Source organism: Heptranchias perlo, unplaced genomic scaffold (genome assembly GCF_035084215.1).
Source record: "Heptranchias perlo isolate sHepPer1 unplaced genomic scaffold, sHepPer1.hap1 HAP1_SCAFFOLD_60, whole genome shotgun sequence".
NCBI lineage: Eukaryota > Metazoa > Chordata > Chondrichthyes > Hexanchiformes > Hexanchidae > Heptranchias > Heptranchias perlo.
Genome location: NW_027139623.1, coordinates 4,849,523 through 4,875,000, shown reverse-complemented (window position 1 = coordinate 4,875,000; position 25,478 = coordinate 4,849,523). Strand labels below are relative to the sequence as shown.

Below are 25,478 nucleotides of genomic sequence, written 5' to 3'. Positions count from 1 at the left end.
TACCAATCAAAAGCAAAATACTGCGGATGCTGGAAATGTGAAACATAAAGAGAAAATGCTGGAAATCCTCAGCAAGTCAGGCAGCATCCGCGGAGAATGAAACAGAGTTAACGTTTCAGATTAGTGTTAAGGTTTTGTCAGAACTTGAAGAAGTGAAAGAATTAACAGTTTTTAAGCAAGGAGAGAGGCAGGGAAAGAGGGGGCGGGGAGGGAAAGAACAAAAGGGAAGGTCTGTGATAGGGTGGAGGGCAGGAGTGATAAAGCAAAAAAAGGGATGATGCTGCAAGGAAAGGAGGGTGGTAATGGGTCAAGTAAATAAACAAAGGATGACTCCAGAGGAGCTTTAAAGGGCTGCAGTCAGCTGGATGCGTGAATGAGGCCGTGAGCCAAAGGAAGCGAATTTGAAGCGGAGAGAGAGGGACACGCTGTGTAACCGGGCGCAAACACTCATCCGCAGCCCAGACATCACTTCTTTCCCACTAGGCGTGAAAGGACTATATTAATTACAATAATCCATGTTCTTTGATTTTGAATAGTTTAGTTTCTAAATTGAATCATGTTTCTCCAATTATATTTCCCAACTCAGATTCAAGGCCTCCAACCCAACCCAAATGTTGGAGATGGTGCGATGGGTTTGGGTTCCAGCAGAGGGAGGAGGGTGAGTGTGTGAGACGGGGATTTACAGTCTGGGGGAATGAGCAGGAAGAATGTTCCATAGAAACTAGAATTGCCTGTTCTGAATTTCTATTCTGTATTCACAGTGAGGACTTTTGTAAACTCCAGTGCACTGATTGTGGAAAGAGCTTTAACCAGTTCCACAACCTGTAAAAACATCGCGCCATTCACAGCGGGGAGAAACCGGACACATGTTCTGTGTGTGAACGAGGCTTCAACTGATCGTCCAACCTGGAGAGACACAAGGACACCCGTAGGATGGAGAAACCGTGGAAATGTGGGGACTGTGGGAAGGGATTCAATTACCCGTCCCAGCTGGAAACTCATCGACGCAGACACACTGGGGAGAGGCCGTTCACCTGCTCCGTGTGTGGGAAGGGATTCACTCAGTCATCCCACCTGCAGGCGCACCAGCGAGTTCACACTGGGGAGAGGCCATTCACCTGCTCCATGTGTGGGATGAGATTCACTCTCTCGTCCAGCCTCATTGAACATCAACTTGTTCACACTGATAAGAGACCTCTTAAATATTTTGACTGTGACAAGAGTTTAAAAAGCAGAAATGAGCTGCTGAAACTCCAACGCACTCACACTGGGGAGAGGCCGTTCACCTGCAATGAGTGTGGGAAGGGATTCACTCAGTCATCCAACCTACTGACACACCAGCGAGTTCACACTGGGGAGAGGCCGTTCACCTGCTCCGTGTGTGGGAAGGGATTCACTCAGTCATCCAGCCTTATTGAACATCAGCTTGTTCACACTGATAAGAGACTTTTCAAATGTTCTGACTGTGAGAAGAGCTTTAAAAGAAAAAGTGATCTGCTGAAACACCAACGCACTCACACTGGGGAGAGGCCGTTCACCTGCTCCGTGTGTGGGAAGGGATTCACTCAGTCCTCCAGCCTCCTGATACACCAGCGAGTTCACACTGGGGAGAGGCCGTTCACCTGCTCCGTGTGTGGGAAGGGATTCACTCGATCATCCCACCGGTTGAGACACCAGCGAATTCACACTGGGGAGAGGCCGTTCACCTGCTCCGTGTGTGGGAAGGGATTCACTCATTCATCCAGCCTTCTGACACATCAACTTGTTCACACTGATAAAAGACCTTTTAAATGTTCTGACTGTGAGAAGAGCTTTAAAAGAAAAAAGGATCTACTGACACACCAACGTACTCACACTGGGGAGAGGCCGTTCACCTGCACTGAGTGTGGGAAGAGATTCAGTCAGTCATCCAACCTGCAAACACACCAACATATTCACAATGGGGAGAGGCTGTTCACCTGCTCCGTGTGTGGGAAGGGATTCACTCGTTCATCCTACCTCAGTGAACATCAACATGTTCACACTGATAAAAGACCCTTTCAATGTTCTGACTGTGAGAAGAGCTTTAAAAGAACAAGGGATGTACTGAGACATCAACGTATTCACACTGGGGAGAGGCCGTTCACCTGCTCCGTGTGTGGGAAGGGATTCACTCTGTCAACCAGCCTACTAATACACCAGCGAGTTCACATGTGACTGCATTGGTTGGATTCTGCTGTTATCACTGCTGTTAATCGCATTCAGGAGTAAACCGTGTTCATTCTGGCAGTTGGGGGCTGTTTCTGATGTTAATAATCCATTTCACTGGACTGCAGTATCAGAATTCTGTACAAGTGTCAAATAAATCAGCTTTCTTTCAAACACAGTTTTTCTAGTCCTTGATAGCTCGATGATAAGACAAGGTGATTGAGGACTTATGATGAAGTGAGTGGAATCCATCTTTGAACTGAGTTCCTCCACCTTTTTAAAAGATGGATCTACAACATGTCCAACTCTGACAGGACAGAATATTCTATTATATCACAGGGTCCACTTCAATCAGCCTGAGCAGATTTCCACTACCCTTGATTTAAGCTTATGCCCTCTTGTTCCGAAACATCACTTCCTCCCCTTTGTATTCCAGTCCTCGAGATAAAGGCCAACATTCCATTAGTCTGTGATTTTTTATCTGTGCCCGAGCTTTTAGTGATTTGTGTACATGGACACCCAAATCCCTTTGCTTCTGCACCGTTCCCAGTCTCTCACTTTAAGAAAATACTCCAATGTTTCCTTTTTGCATCCAACGTGAATGATCTCACACTTCCCCACATTGTACTCGATCTGCCACAGTTTGTCCATTCACTTAAACTGTCTCTTTGTAACTTCCTGCTCCCATCTACAGCACTTCCTGTGCCTCCTAACTTAGTGTCACCTGGAAACTTGGATCTACAACTCTCTATTCCTTCATCCAAGTTATTGGTAAATATGGTGAAAAGCTGAGTACAGATCCCTGGGGATACGATTTTTAAAATTCGCCAATCAAAGAACATTCCCTTTATCCCTACTCTCTTCTCCGACCACCCAACCAATTCCAACCCAATTCACAAAGCAACTTTCAATTTTGTGCACTTTTATTCATTCATCTCTTGTGCTGAACCTTATCAAATGCTTTCTGGAAGTCCATATAGACAACATCCATATTCAATCCCCTGTCCACCTTGTTAGTGAGCTCAGAACGTTCAACTAGATTACTCAGACATGAGCTGCCCTTCACAATCCATCTTCACTCTCTTTGAACAGCTCATTTTGTTTCTGATGATAGATTTCAGTAATTTCCCAACAACTGACTTTAAACTGACAGGTCTATATTTTCTTGGTTTCTCCCTCCCTCCTTTCTTAAATAACGGAGTGACATTTTCAAATTTCATATCCAAAAGCACAATTCCTCAGTCTAGAGAGCTATGGGAAATTATGACTAATGCATCTGCAATTTCCCCACCCGTTTCCTTTAATACCGTGAGGTGGGAACCATCAGGTCCTGGAGATTTCATTCTTTTTTTCAAGTTATTTATTTATATGACTGTGTATAACAGGACTGAGTATTTCAGCGCTGAGTGTGTGTATAACAGGACTGAATGGCCCAGCCCTGACTGTATAACAGGACTGATTGTCCCAGCACTGACTGTGTGTATAACAGGACTGAGTGTCCCAGCACTGACTGTGTGTATAACAGACATGAGTGTCCCAGCACTGACAATGTGTATAACAGAACTGAGTGTCCCAGCACTGACTGTGTGTATAACAGACATGAGTGTCCCAGCACTGACAATGTGTATAACAGGACTGAGTGTCCCAGCACTGACAATGTGTATAACAGGACAGAGTGTCCCAGCACTGACTGTGTGTATAACAAGACTGAGTGTTCCAGCACTGACTGTGCGTCGAGTGTATATGGGCTGTGCGCGGAGATAAATGGGTGGGGTAGAATCCATGATCGGGTGGAGTGACATGGGGTTGTCGGTGGAGATTAATTCGGTTGGAGGAGGTTACAGAGATCGGGAGGGGGCGAGGACCATGGAGGGATTTGAATACGAGGATGAGTGTCTTAAAATCGAGCCTTTGTCGGATCGGGAGCCAATGTAGTAACACACAAACAGAAACTTACGGTTCACTGCCCGGCAGACAAGTGGGGAAGACACTGATGTCCGCGGAGGAACAGTCAGGTTCACAGCAGCAGTTGAGGTCTCAGACTCCGCCAGTCAGGTCACAGGTACAAATGGGAACTTTTGGAACAAGACACACACAGTGAAATCTTACAACAGAGCACGGACGGTCTCAAAGACCACCTCCCTCCTTTGTCTGAATCCACGATCGCCGTCTTCACCATCTCCCAAAATCAATCTGCAGACTTATCCTCCCACTGCTTTCTACTCACCGAATTACAGCTTCCAGATACCCAGCACAACCCACTTAATAAATAATAATAATTATGTGGAGAGAATAGAGAAGCTGCGATTACTCTCTTTGGAGCAGAGAAGGTTCAGGGGAGATTTACCAGAATGGTACCGGGGATGAGGGACTTCAGTTACCGGGAGAGACTGGAGAAGCTGGGATTGTTCTCCTTCGAGCAGAGACGGTTAAGGGGAGATTTAATAGAGGGGTTGAAAATGAGGAGGGGTTTTGATGGAGTCGATGGGGAGAAACTGTTGCCACAGGCGGGAGGGTCGGTAACCAGAGGACACAGATTGAAGGGAATTGGGAAAAGAGCCAGAGGGAGATGAGGAGAATGTTTTTAGGCAGCGAGTTGTTCTGATCTGGAATTCACTGCCTGAAAGGGCGGTGGGAGCAGATTCAATAATAACTTTCAAAAGGGAATCGGGTCAATCCTTGAAGGGCGGAAATTTGCGGGACTGTGGGGAAAGAGCAGGGGGAGTGGGACTAATGGGATCGCTCTTTCACAGGGCCGGCACAGGCGCGATGGGCCGAGCGGCCTCTTTCAAAGAGCCAGGAGAGGCGCGATGGGCCGAGCGGCCTCTTTCACAGAGCCGGCACAGGCGCGATGGGCCGAGCGGCCTCTTTCACAGAGCCGGCACAGGCGCGATGGGCCGAGCGGCCTCTCTCTGTGCTGTTTGATTCTCGCTCACTTTTGGGCTCCGACCCACGGCCCGTTTGACGGGGAGGCGGGAGAGTGACTCCCCCCCGAGCCCAGCTCGACACCGGGCGCTGACAGAGTGGAGATTCACGGGGCCCGCAGGAGGCCCCGAGTAACTTCCCCCGTCTCCCCACCCTCCCCTCTCAGGCCACTCCCGGGTGCGGGCCCTCCCTCTGTCGGCCTCGCCCCCGCCCACAGCACCGCCCGCCCGCCGTCATCTTCCCGGCGCCGGCCTGTTGCTGAGGGAACGCGGCACAGGAACCGCGCGGCGCATGTGCGGCATCCCTCTGGCCCGAGCGGCACCTACGCCTCGTGACGTCAGCGCGAAAACGTGTGTGACGCTTCAGAGTGTCACGTGGTGGAAGGTGTCAGCCCTGGAGACGGGGGGAGGAGAGAGCTGTCAATCAAAGTGACCGGATTCAGCACTCACTGCGGACAGGGTTTGGAGAATTTGTTCAAAATGCAAAACGTGCAAGAATGAAATAAAATTTGAAATGCAGCAAAAAAGGAAAAAAAACTGCAAATACAATAAGCTGAATTTAAAACAGAAATGTCTAAACTCACATAAGGCTGATGGTCTGGGTCCTCCCGGCACTATTAGTCTTCTCTACCGGGGTATTGGATGAGCAGAATGCTTGAATGTAACTTTTTTTAATGCAGATGGCGCTGGATGTATGGAATGGACCAGCGAGTGAGGCAGTGGGGCCTGATTGTATCAGCAAATTCCAGAGAGCTGAAAGTGGTACCTTGGGATACGACAGCCTCGAAATTTAAAATAATTTTTGGTGCATGTGCACTAGTTTTTTTGATTGCTGTACCTGGACACCTAAGCCTCTTTGCTCCTCGACAGTCCCCAATTTCTCACCATTAGGAAAATTCTCCTATTTCTCACCTGGTGCCAGCAATAGAATTACATAGAATGTGCAGAAGGTCCATGCCGGGGATTATGCTCCACATGAGCCTCCTGTCACCCTTCTTGATCTAACCCTATCAGCATATCTTTCTATTCATTGCGATATGACAGCCTAGAAATTGGGATCTTCAATGTTATTTTTGGTACATGGTGCGCTCGCTTTCCACTCTTCACCATCCAATAATAACAGACCTTTATTGTTTGGTGTACCTGGACACCAAACCCCTTTGCTCCCCTACAGTCCCTATAGATACTCGTTCTATTACTCCCCACATCTTTAGTATTTACTCTCTTCACTGTCCACTGACAACAGAGACGGTGAGACTGGAACTTTTTTTTTGTATTTCAAAATATAGTTTATTTCATAAAATTTATGGATGCACACAGTTCAATGTAAATATCACAGTTACAATTCAAAATAATCAATACAGATCGTGCACACTACGATTCAATTTTTACAATTCAACACACAGTATATATTTTCTAAGACATGATGTACAATACAAGGTGAAAGAGCCTTACTCAATGGCCTTTCCCCATAGAGCCTTTGCCTAGGCCGCACCTCGCTTCAGTGTGTCCCACTGCTGTCGGGGGTGCACCCCTCTTCGACTCCATGGTATAGGGATCCTGTCTCTATGGAGGGGGGTTATCACCTTTTGCCCGAATACATGGATCCATTCGCCCACATTCATGTCAGTGTTTGGCAAACACTGTCTGATGTCTTTCACACACCTGTAGAAGCTTGGGGTCAGAGACGTAGGGGGTAATTTCACCTTCACTGCTTGGGCGGTAAACTGACGGATCAGAAATTAAAATCGGGCCGGTTCTTTCAGCGGGGGGGGGGGGAGGGGGGGAGGGATCCGCTCCACCAGTTCAGCCCCCAGCGATGGTGAAAATTTCCCTCCACGTGTTGTGAACCGGTGCAGTTTGAGACAATGGACCAACTTGTGGGCTTCGAAGATTGAAATTAGGGCGGAGGTCAGGAAAAGTGTGGCCGATTTTAACTATCCCCGCCTGGCGGAAATGGGGTGGTGGAGGCGAGTAAATGGTGTCAGGTCACTGACCGCCCCTTTAACGTTGGAGTTCCTGCCTCCACCACCGTGGGTCGGGTCCTGAGAAGAGCGGCCGGAGCAACACCCACCTGTTTCCGGGTCAGACCACGTGTAATATGTAAATCAGAGTATTGTGACGTACACGGGACAGTATTTAAATTTGGTGACGAATGGGAGGAGGAGCCGCCCTATCGATGGGCATTGAGTGATCCAGAACACTGAGAAGTTTATTTTTAACTTATATTTTTTGGAGTAAGGATGAGCAGGAGAGCTTTCCCTTGGCCTGCTGAGGCCGTGAGAAATCTCCCGGCCCCTGATCGTCTCAGAAATGTGTCAGGAGGTTTCCTTATTGATCTGTGTAACCAGGCCCAGCCTCATGTCCCATTAAACTCCCTGCAGTGAGTAAACATTGCTGCCCAGCAGCTCAGAGAGGAAACGATCTCCGGAACTCCGCACTGGAATTTGAAATTACATTAATATTTTACCAGTTAGTAACGGTCCGGGTGTTGGTCCATTATTATTCTGTTCTGGTCAAAACAAATGTCCCAATGAACAGGACGCTGTCTGACCCTGACAGCTCACCCTCAGTCCATCCCACCGGGCAGTCTGTATGATGGGAAATAATCATCAATCGAAAAGGAGGATTTGATTTTATTCATTTCAGGATTAAACATTTAATATTGAAATCATATTATTTCCAGACTAATAACAGCAAATAATTTCATGTTAGAATCACATCTTGTATCATTTCACAAACACCGCATTTGTCGGGTAAAATATAATTCCTGTCTGCTTTTTTCCAAATTTATTTCAAGTATTCGATTGATATCAGTTACTTTAGTGAACTCATTGATGTCAATAGATAGTAAAATCAAGCGCGGTGAATAACGGGCGCCCGATCCGCTACCGCCCGTCTTAGGCCACCGCCAAACGTGAAACTCTAATTGACTCTAATTAACTTTTTATTTAATTTCGGATGGAAAGACTTCAGACGTTTCTATGATTTAACTAATGTAACAATTAGATTCAGTGGGTATTTCACCCCGTTCTTCAGCTCCTCTCTGAATTTAGTCTGGGTCACAGCATAAATACAAGTGTTGGTGCAGGAACTGAGAAGTTGAAGCATGAATCCGGCTGACTCAATGTCACTGACCGTATAGAACTGGGCGTCTGTTATACGCAGAGAGATAAAATAAAAAACTTCTGCGCTCCATAACAATATAAAACTGCCTGATATACTGAAAAGTAAAATGATGGATTTCCTTCGGTTCTCCATCTCTGGATCCTTGTGATTCTCTCCATTGCTGCGGCCCCGGAGTCCCCTGCGGGCTCTGCTGGCCGCTAAAATGTGCCTGGCGGTGAGAACATTGAACAGCAAAATCAGAATGAATGGAAGACAAGGAGTTAACACAAGATGAAACAAGTCAAACGCAGCAAATGTGGGTGAAGTGAAAAATGTCGGTTTAAAGACACAACCCCGAGGTACATTGTCCATTATATATTCCGGGCCAATTACAAAGTACATGGGAATGTTTAGTAAACAGCTCAGCGCACTCACCACCCCGATAACAACAGCCGCCGTTTTCTCGGTGCAATATTTTGTTTTCAGCTTCTGACAACAAATGGCCACAAATCGATCAAAGGTGAAAACCACTGTAAACCAGACAGAGGCCACTGTGACTGCTAAACTCAGGTTGAGAATGAGACGACACACGGGGGTAATGGTCAAGAATGAAACTGGGAAATAAATAACAACAATGCGCCACATTATGACATCAGTGATAACGACCAGGAGATCGGCCGCCGCCATTCCCACCAGGTAGCGAGTGATACATTTAGAGAGTCCGCACTTTCCTCGGGACAGGATTACAATCGCCACCAAGTTAACTGTAAGAGAGAGAAACGGAAGGAGAGAAATTACTGATCAAACCTGGAGCCAAAGCAGCAGTTTGAGAGGATCTGGGGTGAAATTTCCAGCTTTGTTGCTGCATCAAACGGTGGAAACTGATTCACTGACCTGGGCAGCGCTTTCGGGCGGAGAAATGTTTTTAAACACAATTATAAACAATGAATTGGGAAATTGATACAGAAAGTGAATAAATTGAACACCGGATCCACTGGAAGGGCCGAGAGAGGGCGCAGTGCCGGTGGGGAAGTGAGAAGGTGCTTTCCTGAACCGATGAAATGCGGATTTGGGTTCCAGACAGAAGGGAAAGTGACTGATGGCCGAGAAGGTGAGGGGACAACGGGAGGTGCTGCTGGTTTGTTGCTCTGGATGAAGAGAGCCGACAGGGGCCGGCACAAAACGGGAAAGACCAATATCCGCGTCGGTAAGTTTTATACTTCGAATCGGATTGGAAGGGGCAGCTGTGGGCCGAGCCAGTGAGTGAAATTGGGAGGGAGACAAAGAAAAGGACATGTCGGAGCTGGAGGGGAGACAGGAGCAGATAGTTTGTGAAAGCGGATAAACAGAAGTAACGGATGAGGAGACAGAGGATTCAATGCAGTGGGAGGAGAGGCTGGGATTCACAGGGAGAGACTGCAGCAGAGTGTTGGAGGAAATCTGATCGATAGGTCCAACTCACAATCCAATTAATAAATTCAACCATTATATTTTTGTGATTATTGGTGTCAGTGAATAGTTCGTTGGCTACATAATGTGTACAACAAATTTACTTTGTACATGCAACTGAAATTAAATTAAAATGCATTGATTAAATTTGCCCCGTTCTTTGTTGAATTAAGCTGAAATATACATCCTCTGGAATACAGTATTCTAATAATTCACTGCGATCAAAAAATCACTGATTTTATTCTTCAAATACATTTGATTTATGTCCATGTATTCAGTCAGTAAACAAGTAAAAGGAACATTCACATAAACAGACTGAGGATCTGATCGTGATAAACACACCCGGAGAGAGTACAATAAAACTCTCACAATCTGACAACATCCTAATAAAACTTTGAAGTCACATTTCCTCTTCACAATTGTACTGGAAGTTTCGCAGTTCATTCCGATGAATTATTCACACCGCTGCTGCTCTCTCTCTCTCTTCCCCTCTCGCTCTCATTCTGAGTGTGTGTGCGTCTGTCTGTCTGTCTCTCGTTTCTTCTGCCCCCTCTCTCTCATTTTCCTTCTCAGTCGCGTTCTCTGTCGCTCCTCTCTAACTCTCCGCTCTCTCTAATTTCTTTCTCAATGCCCCTTTTGACATCCGAGTAAATCCTAACATCCTGCGCCTGCTTTCTCCTCACCAGCCCCGTGTTCCAAAGATCCTATTCTTAGTGTAAGTTTGTTTAATGGTGAAGTCTCTGTGAACGGTTTAATGTTTCTACAGATCATCCCGTTCTCCACCTGTTCACCTACACTGTTCACTTCATCTACAATGCATGGAATGAACAGAATTGAATGCCACTTCCAGACACACCTCACAACAATTGAAATTCCTTCTCCTGTAATTACAAAGTACAGCGTTAGATGGCGGCATTGTTCAATTAACAAAACGCCAACATCACCGCTGCTGCTGAAAGTCTGCAGATAAATAGAAGGGCCCATGATTCCAACAGATAAAGTGCAAACTGATACAACATAACATCAAAACATTGCATTTTACAGTGAATTAATCGACAGTGAAGCAGAGAATGAGGTGTAAAAGGATCAGCTGCAAACTTAGTTCAATAGGCAGACATCTGAAGCGGCGTCAGATACACACACAATTAAATAAACTTTCAGAATAGTGATAACCAATAAAAACATTGAAATCCCAGTTAAACTGAACCATATTATTGTGGACGGAGGACATTGCGCTGCCTCCTTGTAACACTGAGACCGTGAGCTGTCTCATTATCAATCACTAAAAACACGTTTATGAAAAAAATATTCCAGGACAGGTTAGTTCCACAACATGAAACTGTGAACAACTCCTGATGGTCTGAGACCAGCTCTTAGCCCAGACACCTGATTCCAATACATTCAGCACAGAGAATAATCCAGTAACAATGCCAGAATTGGATAAACAAAATCGTAAAGCATATAATGCAGCTGCTCCAAGACCAAAAGAGCAGAGACTGAGGACAGAACAGTCCACTGTGTAATACATGATGGGAGAAAAAAAAAGTATAAAGTACAGCAGCAGATTTAATAACGATTTACACCATGAACAGCTGAGATAATGGCTTACCTGGAACTCCAACGGCTGCGAGAACTGGATAATAAATACATTCTATCAGATACATTACTGAATATCCCATTTCTGTGAGAAGCAATGATTTCTGTTGGCCTGGAAACCGCAGCTCCGGCAGGCACTCTGTGTGGATTCATTACAGCGATCCCTGATTTATACAGGGGGTAAATCTCCACTGACACGGTTATACCCCTGATCATTGCTATTAGTTACAGTCATTTGAACAAACAGGCCACATCAGCAGCTTTGACTCCGATGTAAATGATGACGTGGATATATCACAAACTTCTCAAAGTTCAGAACCTTGTCTTAATGAGACTTCTCTCAGGAATAAAGTTAAAAGCTGTGCTCAGAAAGGACTGGTCCAACAATGAGCGGCTTCATTTACAGTTTTCATATAATTGTATTGACCATGTTCACTTTTACCGATTCAATTATAAATTTTATAGATTTCTCCACATTATACATTGAATCCAGGGACACAAGCAGACCCGTTTCACTCTGTTCCTGCAGTTTCCCAGTGAAAATATGAATGTTGACACGAAGACAGCCTCTAAAAGAGACACCATCCTTTCAGGCAGTGCTTAACAACACTCGGTGTGAAAATGTTCTCCTTATTTCCCCTCTAGTTGTTTTGCCAATTATTGTAAACCGATGACCTCTGGTTATCAATCCAATTATTTAATTACCCCTATTTGCTCTATAAAAACGCCTCATTATTATGATTACCTCTTTTTGATCTCCCCTTAACCTTTTCTGCTCTAAGGAGAACAAGCCCAGCTTCTCCAGTCTCTCCACATAACTGAAGTCCCTCATCCCTGGTATCACACTGGTAAATCTCGTCGGTGCCCTCTCCAAGGCCTTTACATCCTTCTTAAAGTGTGGTGCCCAGTGCTGTACACAATACTCCAGCTGAGGCCGAACCAGCCTTTTGTAAAGGTTTAACATGACTTCCCTATTTGTGTATTCAATGCCCCTCTTTACAAACCCATGTATCCCATCCGCTTGCTTAACCAACTTATCAACTTGACCTGCCACCTTCAAAGATTTGTGAATATGCGCCCCCAGGTCCCTCTGCTCTTCCACCACCCTCAAAATAGTACATTGAGTTCCATCGAGTTACTTCAAAACCACAGCACAGAAACTGGCCATTCGGCCCAACTTGTTTATGCCAGCATGTATGCCCCATACGAGCCTCCTCCCTCCCTACTCCATCTAACCCTATCAGGATGCGATATTCCATTATGCCTCTTGTGCTTATCTAGCATCCCCTTAAATACATCTACGTTATTTCCCTCAACTGCTCCTTGTGGTAGCGCATTGCCCATTCTTACCACTCATTCGGTAAAGAAGTTTTACCTGAATTCCATATTGGATTTATTAGTGACAGTCTTATATTTATGAACTCTAATTTTATACTCCCTCCCAAGTGGAAGCATTTTCTCTTCATCTACCCGACCAAATTCTATCATTATCTTAAAGACTTCTATCAGGTCACCCCTCAGCCTTCTCTTTTCAAAAGAAAAGAGTCCCAGCCTGTTCAGCCTTTCCTGATTATGATATCCCCTGAGTTCTGGTATCAACCCTGTGAATCTTTTCTGCACCCTCTCCAATCCCTGTATACCCTTTCTATAATATGGAGACCAGACTGTGCACAATAATCCAAGTGTGGCCGAACCAAGGCTCCACACAAGTTTAACGTAACTTCTTTGTTTATCAATTCTATCCCTCGAGAATTCAACCCCAGTGTTTGACTCGCCTTTTTGTAAACCTGCGTCGCTACTTTTAGTGATTGGTCTGTTTGTGCCACAAGATTTTATTAAAATTTCAAAATATGCTTTATTTCATAAAATTTAATGATACACACATGTCAATAAAAATGTCACAATTACCGTTCAAAACAATACAACAAAGATCGTGCACACTAAGATCTCATTATTACAATTCAAATCACAGTACAGATCTTCTAATACATTCTGTACCATACAAAGTGACATGTCCTGACATGGTCGCCTTTCCTCAAAGAACCTTTACGTAGGCAGCAGCTCACTTCAGTGCGTCCCTCAGAACATACTCCTGGACCTTGGAATGTGCCATTCGGCAACAGTCGGTCGTGGACAGCTCCTTCAACTGGAATCCAAGCAGGGAGTGGCCCTGGGAGTCCTCAACATTGACTCTGGTACCCATGAAATCTCATGGCATCAGGTCAAACATTGGCAAGGAAACCTCCTGCTGATTACCACCTACCGTCCTCCCTCTGCTGATGAATCAGTCCTCCTCCATGTTGAGCACCACTTGGAGGAAGCACTAAGGGTAGCAAGGGCACAAAATGTACTCTGGATGGGCGACTTCAATGTCCATCACCAAGAGTGGCTCGGTGGAGCCACAACTGACCGAGCTGGCCGAGTCCTGAAGGATATAGCTGGCAGACTGGGCCTGCGGCAGGTGGTGAGCGAACCAACACGAGGGAAAACCTGCTTGACCTCGTCCTCACCAATCTACCTGTCGCAAATGCATTTGTCAATTACAGTATTGGTCGGAGGGACCAGCGCATCGTCCTCGTGGAGATGAAGTCCCGTGTTCGCACTGAGGACACCATTCAACGTGTTGTGTGGCACTACCAACGTGCTAAATGGGATAGATTCAGAACATAGCATCATAGAATCACAGAAGTTTACAACATGGAAACAGACCCTTCGGCCCAACATGTCCATGTCGCCCAGTTTATAACACTAAGCTAGTCCCAATTGCCTGCACTTGGCCCATATCCCTCTATACCCATCTTACCCATGTAAATGTCCAAATGCTTTTTAAAAGTCAAAATTGTACCCGCCTCTACTACTGCCTCTGGCAGCTCGTTCCAGACACTCACCACCCTTTGAGTGAAAAAAATTGTCCCTCTGGACCCTTTTGTATCTCTCCCCTCTCACCTTAAATCTATGCCCCCTCGTTATAGACTCCCCTACCTTTGGGAAAAGATTTTGACTATCGACCTTATCGATGCCCCTCATTATTTTATAGACTTCTATAAGATCACCCCGAAACCTCCTACTCTCCAGGGAAAAAAGTCTCCGTCTATCCAACCTCTCCCTATAAGTCAAACCATCAAGTCCCGGTAGCATCCTAGTAAATCTTTTCTGCACTCTTTCTAGTTTAACAATATCCTTTCTATAATAGGGTGACCAGAACTGTACACAGTATTCCAAGTGTGGCCTAACTAATGTCTTGTACAACTTCAACAAGACATCCCAACTCCTGTATTCAATGTTCGGACCAATGAAACCAAGCATGCTGAATGCCTTCTTCACCACCCTATCCACCTGTGACTCCACTTTCAAGGAACTATGAACCTGTACTCCTAGATCTCTTTGTTCTTTAACTCTCCCCAACGCCCTACCATTAACGGAGTAGGTCCTGGCCCGATTCGATCTACCAAAATGCATCATCTCACATTTATCTAAATTTAACTCCATCTGCCATTCATCGGCCCACTGGCCCAATTTATCAAGATCCCGTTGCAATCCTAGATAACCTTCTTCACTGTCCACAATGCCACCAATCTTGGTATCATCTGCAAACTTACTAACCATGCCTCCTAAATTCTCATCCAAATCATTAATATAAATAACAAATAACAGCGGACCCAGCACCGATCCCTGAGGCACACCGCTGGACACAGGCCTCCAGTTTGAATAACAACCCTCTACAACCACCCTCTGTCTTCTGCCGTCAATCCAATTTGTATCCAATTGGCTACCTCACCTTGGATCCCGTGAGTTCTAACCTTATCTAACAACCGACTATGCGGTACCTTGTCAAAGGCTTTGCTAAAGTCCATGTAGAACACGTCTACTGCACAGCCCTCATCTATCTTCTTGATCTAGCAGCTCAAAACTGGGCATCCGTGAGGCAATGTGAGCCAGCGGCAGCAGCAGAATTGTATTTCAGCACAATTTGTAACCTCATGGCCCAGCATATTCCTCACTCTACCATTACCAACAAGCCAGGGGATCAATCCTAGTTCAATGAAGGGTGGAGAAGAGTATGCCAGGGGCAGCACCAGGCGTACCTAAAAATGAGGTGCCAACCTGGTGAAGCTACAACTCAGGACGACATGCATGCTAAACAGCGGAAGCAACATGCTACAGACAGAGCTAAGCGAGTTCACAACCAACGGCTCAGATCAAAGCTCTGCAGTCCTGCCACATCCAGTCGTGAATGGTGGTGGACAATTAAACAACTAACGGGAGGAGGAGGCTCTGTGAACATCCCCATCCTCAATGATGGTGGAGTCCAGCACATGAGTGCAAAAGACAAGGCTGAAGCGTTTGCAACCATCTTCAGCCAGAAGTGCCGAGTAGATGATCCATCTCTGCCTCCTCCTGATATCTCCACCATCACAGAAGCCAGTCTTCAGCCAATTCGATTCACTCCAAGTGATATCAAGAAACGGCTGAGAGCAGTGGCGACAGCAAAGGCTATGGGCCCCGACAACATCCCGACTGTCGTGCTGAAGTCTGGTGTTGCAGAACTAGCTGCGCCTCTAGCCAAGCTGTTCCAGTACAGCTACAACACTGGCATCCACCCGACAATGTGGAAAATTGCACAGGTGTGTCCTGTCCACAAAAAGCAAGACAAATCCAATCCGGTCAATTACCGCCCTATCAGTCCACTCTCAATCATAAACAAAGTGATGGAAGGTGTCGTCGACAGTGCTATCAAGCGGCACTTACTCACCAATAACCTGCTCACCGATGCTCAGTTTGGGATCCGCCAGGACCACTCGACTCCAGACATCATTACAGCCTTGGTCCAAACATGGACAAATGAGCTGAATTACTGAGGTGAGGAGAGAGTGACTGCACTTGACATCAAGGCAGCATTTGACCGTGTGTGGCACCAAGGAGCCGTCGTAAAATTGAAGTCAATGGGAATCAGGGGGGAAACTCTCAAGTGGCTGGAGTCATACCGAGCTCAAAGGAAGATGGTAGTGGTTGTTGGAGGCCAATCATCTCAGCCCCAGGGCATTGCTGCAGGAGTTCCTCAGGGAAGTGTCCTAGCCCCAAGCATCTTCAGTTGCTTCATCAATGACCTTCCCTCCATCATAAGGTCAGAAATGTGGATGTTCACTGATGATTCCTCAGTGTTCAGTTCCATTCGCATCCCCTCAAATAATGAAGCAATCCGAGCCCGTTTGCAGCAAGACCTGGACAACATCCAGGCTTGGGCTCATAAGTGGCAAGGAAAATTCGCGCCAGACAATTGCCAGGCAATGACCATCTCCAACAAGAGAGAGTCTAACCACCTCTCCTTGACATTCAACGGCATTACAATCGCCAAATCCCCAACCATCAACATCCTGGGGGTCACCATTGAGCAAAAACTTAAATGGTCCAGCCACGTAAATACTGTGGCGACAAAAGCAGGTCAGAGGCTGGGTATTCTGCAGCGGGTGACCCACCTCCTGACTCCCCAAAGCCTTTGCACCATCGACGAGGCACAAGTCAGGAGTGTGTTGGAATACTCTCCACTTGCCTGGATGAGTGCAGCTCCAACAACACTCAAGAAGCTCGTCACCATCCAGGACAAAGCAGCCCGCTTGATTGGCACCCCATCCACCACCCTAAACATTCACTCCCTTCACCACCGGCGCACTGTGGCTGCAGTGTGTACAGTCCACAGGATGCACTGCAGCAACTCGCCAAGGCTTCTTCGACAGCACCTCCCAAACCCGCGACCTCTACCACCTAGAAGGACAAGAGCAGCAGGTATATAGGAACAACAGCACCTGCACGTTCCCCTCCAAGTCACACACTATCCCGACTTGGAAATATATCACCGTTCCTTCATCGTCGCTGGGTCGAAATCCTGGAACTCCCGTCCTAACAGCACCGTGGGTGAACCTTCACCCAACGGACTGCAGCGTTTCAAGACGGCGGTTCACCACCACCATCTCAAGGGCAATTAGGGATGGGCAATAAATGCCGGCCTCGCCAGCGATGCCCACATCCCATGAAGGAATAAAGAAAACACACGTAGCGTTGTAAATAAAGTTCGTGAGCTGCAGGCTCAAGTCGCCACATGGGACTATGATCTAGTGGCAATAACAGAGACGTGCTTCAAAGAAGGGGAGGATAATATTTAAAAATATTTATTTAAAAAGTCGTCACCTTGTAGCTCGGTTGAAAATGTAGTCAACTTGAAATTGTAGTTAGCAGTGAGGAGGATAGTAGCAGACTTCAGACAGACTGGTAATAAAATGGGCAGACACATGGCAGATGATATTTAATACAGAGACGTGTGAAGAGATGCATTTTGAGAGGAAGAATGAGGCGAGGCAATATAAACTAAATAGTGCAATTTTAAAGGTGTTGCAGGAACAGACAGACCTGGGGGTGTATGTGCACAAATCATGAAAGGTGGCAGTACAAGTCAATAAATCTGTTAAATAAAACTTATAGGATCATTGGCATTAAAAATAGAGGCATAGTGAAAAGAAGCAAAGAGGTTATTCTAATACTTTATAAATCATTGTTTGACCGCAGCTGAAGTGTTGCGTCCAATTCTGGGCACAACATTTTCGGAAGGATGTCAAGACCTTACAGAAGGTACAGAGGAAATTTATTGGAATGATACCAAGGATAGGGAACGTCAATTAATTGCAGGGACTAGAGACTCTGGAATTGTTCTGCTAAGAGCAGAGAATGTTAAAGGGCCATTTCATAGAGGTGTTCAAAATCATGAAGGGTTTTGATAGAGTAAATAAGGAGAACATGTTTCCACTGGCAGAAGAGTCGGTGGCCAGAGGGTCAGATTGAAAATTATTGGCAAAAGAACCAGAGGCGAGATGAGGAGAATTTGTGTACACAGTGAGGCCTATCAAGATGTCCGTTTGCAAATAATTCCAATAATCCATGGTCACTTTCAAAAGGTGGCCTTGAGCCTATTGACACAAAACAGCGTGAAAAGTTCTTCAAAATGCACAAAAGCCCCGGTTTGGGACAGAGTGAAACCGTCACTGAAAGATAAAGGAAAGCAGCTGGATTGGGTGTGTGTCCAAACATTGTGCATTTTTACAGATTCTCACATCTCCACACCATGAAACAGAATTGCATTAGAAGTGTCGGAGCTCTATTATGGGATGGATGGATGCATGCATTAACGGTGGGAATTGATATGGAAACATCGGGGATTAAAAGCTTCATGCTGATCCCAACGGGCAACTGCAGCACTGAGTTTATTGAAGGACATTAGTCTCCACCCACTGTACAGATCTATATCTCAGTGATATGGTCAGCTCCAGCATACTGAAAGAGGAAGTGGAGTCTAAATAATGAGAACCGAATGGTGTTAGAATCCACTGGAAACCGGTACTTTGAGAGACATTTTACTCACTGTCACGAACATCATAATATGAGTGTCATCGCTTTGGAGGGCGGACTAAAAATACAAGATAAATAAGTAAAGAATTTGAAAATATTATGTGGTACATTTTGGTAGAAGGATTAAGGAGGCCACGTACTCCCTGGAAAATAAGCGTCTAAATTGGACACAGAAGCGAAGCAATGTAGGGGTCCAGATTCACAAATCATTAACAGCAGCAAATAAAGTTAACAAGGCCATAAATTGCAAACAAAGCACTGGGGTTCATTTCTAGAGCAATAGAATTGAAAAGCAGGTGAGTTATGTTAAACTTATATAGAACCTTGGTGAGACCACACTTAGAATACTGTGCACACTTTTGGTCGCCATATTAAAAAAAGGATGCAGAGGCAGTGTAGAAGGTGCAAAAAAGATTTACAAGAATGAAACCAGAACTGAGTGGTTACGCCCATCAGGAAAGATTAAACATGCTGTGGATCTTTTCTCTGGAAAAGAGAAGGCTGAGGGGTGACATGATAAAGGTTTTAAACATTATGAAGTGGTTCGATAGGGTAATCGTAGAGAAAACACTCCCACTTGTGAGACAGTCCAAATCCAGGAGCCCTAAATATAGAATAGTCACAATAAATCCAATAGGGAATTCAGGAGAAACTTCTTTACACAGAGAGTGGTGAGAATGTGAAACTTGTTACCACATGGAGTAGTTGGGGCGAATAGTGTAGATGCCTTTAAGGGGAGGCGAGATAGGTACATGAGAGATAAAGGTGTAGAAGGAAATGCTGATCGGGTTAGCTGATGTAGGATGGGGCGAGACTCGCGTGGAGCATAAACACCGGCACAGACCATTTACGCCGAATGGACTGTTTCCATGCTGTAAATTCTATATAACATCAGGTTGAAGTTACCAGTGAGAGCAAATACATAAAAAGGAAACCTGAGGTTAAACATTTTGAACGTAAATTCACTGTGTTAATCTTTCTGATATGCTTTCAACTGAAAGTTAATTTCAAATAATTATTTAATTATTTGAAAACCACCAATATTCGAGGTGTAGTAACAGACTTATTCATGGTCATTGATTTATTAATAAATTCAATTCAATTCACTTGAAATACGTAGACATATTTAATATTGCAACTAATATCGCCTAAGCCATGAATAAGGAGATGTATTTAGGTGCAGCATTCAATCAGAATAGGAGAAAGCAGAGGAAACAAACAGTCTCACGGCAAGAGGAGGACAGTACCTGAGGAAACTGACCATTCACAATTTCACCTGGTTTGGGGCCCGGAATGGAAGTTGGGTAGTCAGCTGTTTACACCGAATAAGGTCAAGGGAGCAGGAGGTGGGTCTAATGGGCAAGCTCAGCTCGGAAAGTACATGCGTGGAGATCGGAGGGAAACTCGAAAAAGGCTCATGATCAGGGCTGGATGATGGGGGAGCCTTAGGAGAGGTTGGGCTTGGTGATATTGGGAATTGTGGGATGCAGCACAGGCATCTGAATGGATGGTCTTAATCTTAGTGACTTCGGTTATGTCGAGAGACTGGAAAAACTGGGATTGTTCTCCTTAGAGCAGAGAAGGTTAAGTGGAGATTTAATCGTGTTGTTCAAAATTATGAGGGGTTTTGTTCGAGTGTGTAGTGAGAAACTGTTTCCACTGGCAGGAGGGTCGGGAATCAGAGGATACAGATTTATGTTAATTGGCAAAAGAATCAGAAGGAGATGAGGATAAATTTTGTTACGCCACAAGTTGTTATGATCTGGAATGGTGGTGGAAGCAGATTCAATAGTAACTTCCAAAAGTGGATTGGATAGAAAGTTGTAAAGGGAAAGAATGCAGAGCGATGTGGAAAGATCAGGGGAGTGGGATTAATTTGATAGCTCATTTAAAAGCTGGCACATGCATGACGAGCCGAAAGGCCTTCCTCTGTGCTGTAAGACTTCATGAAGTTCACTAGGTCCTCGTATTTGTTGTTGGAGGAGAGTGTGGAGGGGGCTGGGAAAGAGATTTATGGAGATTGTGTGTTGTGGGCAAAAGAAGCTGGAGGTTATCTTTGGTCCCCAGGGTCATTCTGGAGCAGCAGGCGGTTTTCAGAGAGGACATAGTGCTTGTTCTAATTCTGGGTCAGCCATATCTGGTGATGGATGGCTGAACCAGTTGTGATCCAGATATGCTCAAGTCTGCACCCCTTGGAATTAAACCAGCAGGAACGATCAGGATAGAAGAGAGTAAACGTTTTACTCGGGGCAAAGGCATCAACGGTTGAAGAACGGGAGTGGTTGAGAAGTTCCACAGCCGCAGAAGTATGATGACAAATGGCGGGTCAAAGTCGAGGCAACAGGGAGTGTGAAAGTGTTTATTCCAAAGTTGGAACGCAGAAGTAATTTGATTTGAAGTAAGTAAGGAGATGTAGGTCATGATGGTTGCAAGGAAGTGACTAATGCCTTGGCAGTGTACAACTCTGGGCACCACACTTTAGGAAGGATGTCAAGGTCTTGGAGAGGGTAACGAGGAGATTTACCCGGATGATACCAGGGAAGAGGGACTTCAGTTGTGTGGAGAGATTGGAGAAGCTGGGGTTGTTCTTCTGAGACCAGGTAAGCGTAAAGGCAGACCTAATAGAGGTATTCAAAATAATGAGGGGCTTTGATCGAGAAACTAGAGTGAAACTTTTTCCGCTGGCAAGTGGTCTTCAACCAGAGGTCACAGATTTCAAAGAGTTGGCAAAAGAACTAGAGGGAAATGAGGAGAAATGTTTACATAAAGAGGTTTGCGAAGATCTGGAACACACTACCTGAAAGGGTGATGGAAGCAGATTCCATAGGAACTTTCAAAGGGCAATTGGACATGTACTTGAAGGGGACTAATTTGCAGGGTTATGGAGAAAATAATTGGGGTGTGTTACTAATTTGGATAGCTCGTTCAAGGAGCCAGCATAGACTCGACGGGCGGAAAGGCCTCCTTCCACGTTGTAAGATTCTATGATTCTATGATTCTTGTCAACTTGAAATTTTAGTAAGCAATGAGAAGGATATTGGCAGAGCTCAGGAGGGCATTGGTAGATTGGTGAAAAGGGGAAACACGTGGCAGATGACATTTAATGTAGAGAAGTGTGAAGTGATGTATTTTGGAAAGAAGAGTGAGAAGAGGCAATATTACCTAAATGATCAAATTGCACAGCGGGAGCATTAACAGAGAGACCTGGGGATACACATACACAAATCTTTGAAGGTGGTAGTTGGAGATTAAACGGTAAATGCCGACCCTCCTGCCAGTGGAAACAGTCTCTCCCCAACTTCTCGATTAAAACCTTTCATTATTTTTTTCTGAGCAACGGGCAGCAGTAGCACTGTGTTTATTTCAGGACATTAGTCTCACACACTGTGCAGATCTACATCTGTGATATGGTCAACTCCAGCACACTGAAGGAGGAGGTGGAGTCTAAATAATGAGAACAGAATGGTGTTTGAACTCACTGGGAACCGATACTTTTACAAACAGTTTATTCATTGTTACAAATGTCACAATTCGGGTGAACGGTATGGAAGGAGGAAGTAAATTGAACATGAATAAGTAAAGAATCTGAAAATATTGCAGGCAGAATTTAACAGTGATATCAAATACTTAGAACGGAAGCCAATGGTTTCAGCTCAGAAGCGCTTCACCTCGGACAAAGAGGAAGTTTAACCGCTGACAGTAAGGACAGTCAGCAGAACAAGAGTGTGTTTAAACACACTGAATGAAAATTCATTGTGCCAATCTATCTGATTTTCTTCCAATCGATGGTTATATTCATTAATTCTTTGAAAGCAACCACTATTAGAGGTGCAGTAACGGATATATTCTCAGGCATTCATTTATTAATAAAATATAATTCAAGAAACTTAAAATGAATAAAAATATTTAACATTGCAACTAACATCTCCGAAGCTTTCATTAAGGGAATCTATTTAGGGACAGCACTCAAACAGAATGGGAACCCCTGACAGTAAGAACATTGTAGCAGAACCAAGAATGTGTTGAAATATATTGAATGAAAATACATTGTGGCAATCTCTCTGATAGGCTTTTAACCGAGTAATTAATTAATTCTTTGGAATCCACCCCTAATAGTGGTGCAGGAGCACACTGATTATCAGGCATTCATTTATTAATGAAATTGAATTGAATTCACTTGAAATTGATGGAGATGTTTAATATTCCACCTAATATCTCCTAAGCTAGCAATAAGGGGATATATTAGATTGTGCCCCCTTGTTCTCCATTTCACCACCATAACTTAATAAGGTCTATCGAGAGGTGTAAATTTGTAACTAATTCCATTAATCCATGGTAATTATCAATAGGTGCACTTGGGTCTAATTACAAAAAACAGCATGAAAAGTTGGAGATAAGGGGTTAATGCTGAGCCCAACTTGCAGCTGCAGCACTGTGTTTATTGAGGAACATTAATCTCCACCCACTGTGTAGATCTGTATCTTAGTGACATGGTCAATTCTAGCACACTGAAGGAGGAAGTGGAGTTAAAATAAATTCCTAGAGCTGAATGCCGTCAGAATTATTCACCAGAAACATTTAGTTGTACAGACAGTACACACACGCACATAAATATCACAAAACCCCTAAAATCGAGATGCAAGATGGAATAGAGGACGAAAAATAAGCAAGCAAACTGAAAATGGCCAGTACTGAAGAGAACAGTAAGAGCAGTTGGCTTCATGGCGGAAGACAGCGGTTTCAACTTAGCGGTGGGTTAGTTCAAAGAAAGAGGAACTTAAACTCTGACAGAGGGAACAATGTCTCAACACCAACTGAGTCGCTAAAAATATATTTACCAGATTATCCACTGAATGTGTTCAAATGTTTCTTCTCCCCATTTTTTTCTCTCTATCTCCCCCAAAGACGTGTATTCACGAAGGGAGTTGCTCAGGGCCGCCCTCTAATACCCCATCGCATTATCTGCTCATGTCTGAGTGCAGGGGGTTGATTGACCTGAGGTCAGCCGTGGTGACCCCTCGATAACTGCACCCTCCTAACGCGCATGCTCACTTCCAAGCATGGAACATTTCGTATCAGAGAATCAGAGAAGGTTCCTGCACGGCAGGAGGTCATTCGGCCCATCGAGTCCGTGCTGGCTCCATGCATGAGCAATCCAGCTAGTCCCACTGCCCCGCCAGAAATAGCAGGGCTCGTCCGAGATGAAATAAGATGCGATAAGGCGACACTTGGCCGATATTTCATTCAATGGCTTTGGGGCTCTGAGCCCAATGGTATCGCCGCGAACACCCATCGCCCCCACTCCACCCCGCCCATCCCCCCCGCCTTGATAGAGATCAGCAAACTCAGCGGATGTTGATCGTGGAATTTTCCTTTTATATACATCTTACTTCTACACTGTAGACAGTAACTGGGCTATCGGGAGACCAATATCTCCCCTTTTCACGCCGTCTCAAGGCGCTTCACGGGAGCGTTATCAAACAAAATGTGACACCGAGCCGCTGAAGGAGATATTAGGTGAGGTGACCAACAGTTGATCAAAGCTGTCGGTTTTAACAGACAGATTCTCATAGATTCAATTGTCAAAGAAAAACTCGATCCGAGATACTTTAATACCGATATGAAGAGAGATTGTCCCCTCACCGTTACACTCCCCTCACCGTTACCCGCAGAGAATTCAGCACAAGCAAGCAACCGCTCTGAATGCTTTCCAATGCAGAAGGCTCCACACCAAATTATGAGATACCGGAGTTCGGACACCGCCGGGTTCAGTCTCACTCTCCCGCTTACAGTTGCCCACTCAAACCGGGAATTGGTATAAAATTGTTTCACGACTCACCAAACAGCAATAAAAAGGCGATTGTATCCATTTTCGAAGAAGTGCTACTTTGAGGCATGAGAGCTGCAAGGAACGGCGACTGAATCATTTGCTCCAACTCACAGAAGGACAAACCCGGAAGAGTTGAGAGACTGAGAGCGGATACAGAGGCTGGGTGGGAATGAGTTGGTCCCCACAATTGAAGCAACAACACAGAGTTTTGTACAACCTGAAATAAGATGGGGTTTGGAACATTGCAATGATCTAACATGGCCGCCTTTGACTATTAGACGGTGATCATAGGATGAAGGGATTAGAATGGACCATTTACCCAGAACAACAGCGTAAATCATTTGTGTTTAGTTGGAACGATTGCTCCCATCATGGTCAGGATCTCTATTACTGGGAAGGGACCGTGTCCCACTTCAGGCACTCGGTGTCAGCATCAAGCACCCAAAATTCAGGCGCAGGAAAATGTAACAACAAAGTGCCTCAACCCAAACCTCAGGAGAGCTACTGTATCGATTATTGCTTTTCTATTTCCCAAAACAGCCCTCCCGTTGGCTAGTTTAGCGAGGTGTTGTCCGCATTACATTACAGACGATTAAAAATAAAACTGGAACATCCAAACCCGGCAGCAATTTAGTTCCACGGAAGTCTGGTATAATGAATGTAGATGGATATGTTCAATGTGACTCTGATATTGAGTTGGTTTACTCTCTCATATCCCCCTGGTAACGACTGTGAGAAAGAAAATACCACTTCCAGCTTTCTCCAACCGCCAATTTCAAACCGTTTATCGATAATGGAACCAAAACACAGCGCTCCGCACAAACCCTGACAGACTCGGGCTTCATATTCAAGGATTCCCAGAAACACGGAGCTTTTAAATAAACCCCGTTGCAATTAACAGTCAGTAATATTCCTGCCTAAATACAGTCCCTTCTCTCACAAGTCAACCCGCCTCCTTCCATTTCAGTCCCAGACCCGATTCGATT

At 45.1% G+C, this 25,478-nt stretch overlaps 2 protein-coding genes across 2 annotated transcripts in view; one reads left to right on the top strand and one right to left on the bottom strand.

The window, feature by feature from the left end:
- LOC137316799 (zinc finger protein 229-like) overlaps positions 1–25,478 on the bottom strand; it is a 95,699-nt gene that overhangs the window by 36,368 nt on the left and 33,853 nt on the right. The window lies entirely within an intron of this gene.
- The window catches only part of LOC137316794 (zinc finger protein 850-like), a 71,751-nt gene continuing 47,314 nt past the window's right edge, over positions 1,042–25,478 (top strand). Inside the window, exons 1-2 of the mRNA XM_067980635.1 lie at positions 1,042–1,916; positions 2,004–2,156. Coding sequence (XP_067836736.1) covers positions 1,126–1,916; positions 2,004–2,156 — 944 coding nt within the window. The 5' untranslated portion in view covers positions 1,042–1,125. The remainder of the gene's footprint in view (positions 1,917–2,003; positions 2,157–25,478) is intronic.